Source organism: Myotis davidii, unplaced genomic scaffold (assembly GCF_000327345.1).
Source record: "Myotis davidii unplaced genomic scaffold, ASM32734v1 scaffold226, whole genome shotgun sequence".
Lineage (NCBI taxonomy): Eukaryota > Metazoa > Chordata > Mammalia > Chiroptera > Vespertilionidae > Myotis > Myotis davidii.
Window position 1 is genome coordinate 1446874 of NW_006297224.1, and position 4408 is coordinate 1451281.

General features: G+C 37.1%; 1 protein-coding gene across 1 annotated transcript in view; it reads left to right on the forward strand.

The window, feature by feature from the left end:
* SLC39A8 (solute carrier family 39 (zinc transporter), member 8) overlaps nt 1-2997 on the forward strand; it is a 45913-nt gene extending 42916 nt beyond the window's left edge. The window contains exons 10-12 of the mRNA XM_015569969.1: nt 8-203; nt 389-573; nt 2775-2997. Coding sequence (XP_015425455.1) covers nt 8-203; nt 389-573; nt 2775-2924 — 531 coding nt within the window. The 3' untranslated portion in view covers nt 2925-2997. The remainder of the gene's footprint in view (nt 1-7; nt 204-388; nt 574-2774) is intronic.
* The last annotated feature ends 1411 nt before the right edge of the window (nt 2998-4408 follow it).

The window sequence follows — 4408 nt, forward strand, 5'->3', positions numbered from 1 at the left end:
TAAAAAGGAGTCAAGCTCATGCACCTGCTTGAAGGGGCCCAAACTGTCAGAGATCGGGACAATCGCCTGGATGATAACACTCAGTGACGCCCTCCACAATTTCATCGATGGCCTGGCGATTGGGGCTTCCTGCACCTTGTCCCTTCTCCAGGGGCTCAGCACCTCTATAGCCATCCTGTGTGAGGAGTTTCCTCACGAGCTAGGTAAGGGCTCTGCTCAGGCTGGGAAAGTCAGTTCCTTCTTGGTTTTTCAGTGGAATGAGACATTTCAGGTGACACACTTAAAAGCCCTGCTGATGGCATCAAAATGAAGAAGCCTTTGTTAGACATTATATTTTATCTCATCCCAAATTGAAAAAAAAACTCTTGATATTTTCTTCTTCTTCTAGGGGACTTTGTGATTCTACTCAATGCAGGAATGAGCACTCGACAAGCCTTGCTATTCAATTTCCTTTCAGCGTGTTCCTGTTACGTTGGGTTAGCTTTTGGCATTTTGGTGGGCAACAACTTTGCTCCAAATATTATATTCGCACTTGCTGGAGGCATGTTCCTGTATATTTCTCTGGCAGACATGGTAAGAAATTTTAAATTTTTATCTTGTTTTAGTTTAAAATTTATGAATAAACATCTGGGTTACAATTTGACTAGGGGTGAAAAGAAACTCTTTTTGTTGTAATTTAAGACATTCCTGGTTTAGCAGATAACTCTTCGAATAGTAATTTGAAAGGGATTCTCATTGATTCTTTTTAAAAAATATATTTTTATTGATTTCAGAGAGGAAGAGAGAGGGAGAAGGAGATAGAAACATCAGTGATGAGAGAATCATTGATTGGCTGCCTCTTGCACACCCCACACCCGGGATCGAGCCTGCAACCCGGGCATGTGCCCTTGACCGGGAATTGAACTGTGACCTCCTGGTTCCTAGGTCGATGTGTAATCACTGAGCCATGTTGGCAGGGTGATTCTTTAAGTTATGATCTTATTGACAGAAGAGGAAATGAATTATGCTTACTGAAGTAGAGATATTTCCCCAAGGTTTTGTCTTGGGGTGGATGAACCTTGTGTTCTATTAGTGTATGTCCCTTAGGGTTTTTTCCTTCTCTGTTGTGAGGATCTCACATTGGAAGAGGACTAACTTGTTTTGTAAATAGAATTTTGTTATTTCAAAGTTCTAAACAGCGAGAGACTTTTGGGTGAAACTGAAACTAGTAAATTAAAAGTAGACAATATGTACTTGGGTCAGTCTATACTTATATCTATATTTATACCTATGGCTGTGTCTTGTATATTTATTTATTTGTGTGTGTGTGTGTGTGTGTGTGTATTTGTGTGAATATAAATAGTCCTGTGCATTTTCATATGCATCATGTACAGCTTTTTAGAAAATGAAGAGGTGCTAAGTGTATGCAAATCAAGGCTTATTTCCTTTGCATTTGGAACTGAATGTTTTAAATTACGGGCATAATTTAATAATTTAAATTCCTTCATCTGCATTCTTAGCTCCAAATGATCATTGCTGAGCCCTGTTGGTTGTGCTGTTCAGGCCCTTATAAGAGCAAGGATTCCATCCTTTAGAGCCATCACTGCATTTACAGTTTTCTTCACAGAATTAGTGTTTCCTATTCTATTGATGTTAGGTCATCACTTCTCCTTTCTCTGATATAAGAACAGACTCTATTAGAGTGGTTAATTTGCAGAAACAATACTGATAAATGATGCTGTATATACTTGCAGCAGTTTTATTCTTTTCAGAATGGTTTCACCCATTTTATCTTCGTACCAATTTTCTTAAATCAGGCACATGACCGACTGAGGGGGACCTCTTGGATGCTGGTACAATGCACCACTGCACACACAGCAAACATTTCGGAATATGTTTTTAGGAGTGGCATTTGCTGATCTCCACATGGAGCCTTTTCAATAGAAGTTACCTGCTGAGAAAGAGCAGATCTTAAGTACAGAACTTGGGGGTTTAATTGCATTCACTGTAATGAGACTGTTATAGTCTTCAATCCTAGAGCAGTGCATAATTTATTTAAAAACCTTGTAATTTTATGAGGGGCAGAGCAAGCAAAAATACACAAATTGAAAAGAACAGGGATTAAATGTATATTGATTACTAAAAAATGATTTATTCAGCCACCAGGCCTGGAAATTGATAAGCCACTGGGCATGCTGGTGTGGACAAGCGGCACCGTCCTCTCACTCATGGGGCTTCCTGTTTACAAAGAGGAGAAGCTAAAGTTCAACAAAGAAACAAAACCCACACACATGACTAAGTAATTACACATAAAAAATATGTGAAATAGAAGATAAAGCAATATATCTGAGAGATGAAAGTAAAGGAACCTAATGTAAGCTAGAAGGGGCTAAGAGAAGCCTTTCTAAGAAAGTACGATTTAAGTTGAAACCTGAAGGATTTAGCTCATTGGAACACTGGAGGTGGAAAAGTTCAGTGAAAATTTTAGCAGGTGTGAAGATTTGAGGGAGGAAAGAGGCTCCATGTGTTTGAGGCCCTGAAAGAATGTTGTGATGGGGGGGGGGGGGGGGGGAGAGAATTAAATGAGGTAAATCCCATTTCACTGGTTAACTAATTAACTCACTGAGGAACACTATTTTAGTACTTTTATTTATTTTTTGATATTTAATAGAGCTAGATATTCCTAAAACACCAAAACATCTGAAATAAATGGTTATTTCAGAAGTCTATAAATGACTAGTTGATGTTTTACCACAAGATGGCGACAGTTATCTAACAATATCTCTCTCTTCTAGTTTCCAGAGATGAACGACATGCTGAGAGAAAAGGTGACTGGCAGAAAGATCGACTTCACCTTCTTCATGATTCAGAACGCTGGAATGTTAACGGGGTTCACAGCCATCCTGCTCATTACTCTGTATGCAGGAGAAATTGAATTGGGGTAGCAGGAGATGAAAGATGGTGTTGTAATGAAGGCATTTAACAAATAAAAACATCTCCAGAGGGATTTTAAGCTGATCCTCTTTAGTTAAAAGATAATTTTTTTTTCAACTGTAGGTCAAGAAAACTAGCTATTGCTTTCAGATCTGGGAAATAGGCTATTATTTGTTATTAAAAATGTTTCAAAAGATTATAGTTCCAGTCTGAAAAGCCTTGAATGCGAGATCTTTGGGAAATACTTTTTCATGTATCATAAATATTAGAAAATCATCATAAAGCAAGAAACATGCAGTGGATAGTCACTTAGACACCAAAAACCCAGAGGAGAATACAAGCTAGGTGGTAGAAGCTTTTAAACCTCTGGGTAGGATCAAGAATTCAAGAGGTTTCAGTGTGGTGTTCTTTTAAATTGATTTGTTCTAGTACTTTCACGAGCAAGTACATAAAAATGTGGAAGGCTATCAAAACGTATACAACACAGATATAGATGATTCCCAGGCCTTCCTGAACCCAGGAATGAAGTATTGCTCACAGCTTTTGTTGTGTCATACTTTAGTTAGGCATTCATAGGATTGTTTTAAAACCATCCAATATAAATTATGAAATCAATAAAGCATCCAATATAAATTATGAAATCAATAAAGCTTTGCTAGCCTTAGTAAATTTAGACCGTATCTGATACTTATCTCTAAGTATAAGCTCTACCAGATTTCACAAAAAGTAGGAATTGCTTTGTATGACTTAGGTTGTGGCTGCACCAAACAAAAAGAGTCTGCAAAGCTGGTAACTGATGGCTCAGTTTTCATTTTTAATGTCCTTGCTTTATGTTGGTTTTCAGAAAAAAAAATTGAATGTAATTTTAAGTAATTTTCTTTAAAAGATGAACACAATTATTTAGCAAAGGGTATTTTAAATAAATGCAAAACAACAGCTGGACTGCTGTATGTTGAGGACTGATTATCTGGAAAACATACATTCCTTATGGGATTGAGATCATTCAGAAAAGCCTTCTTTTGTGTTCATTCTACATTTTTCCTCTATGGTATATGCTGGAAAAAAGTTCTGCACATCATGGTTATTTTTCTACCTTTTATAAAAGATAGAGCCTGTTTTCTCATTTAGTAGGCACAGAAAGTTGGTCTGAAATTGACATCCTGCCCCCAATTCACACTCCCAAGTCACTTAAGGAAAGATGATCTAACGGTGAAGAAAATGATTTATAAAAGCCAATAATGACCTCAGGAATTGCATTTTCCCACAGAGTATAAAATGGTGTCTCATAGCAATAATGCAGGTCTGATGGGTGTTTAACATGTATGTGAATATACATTTCACTTTATGACTGACAATTAAAAATATTGTTTGACCAAATAGTAAACACCTTTGAAACCATGTATTGTGTCATTCATTATGAATTTTCGTATGTATCTTTTTTGAGTGACTTTCATATACTGGGTATTATGGGGGAGATAGGTAAATAGGAAGCTGG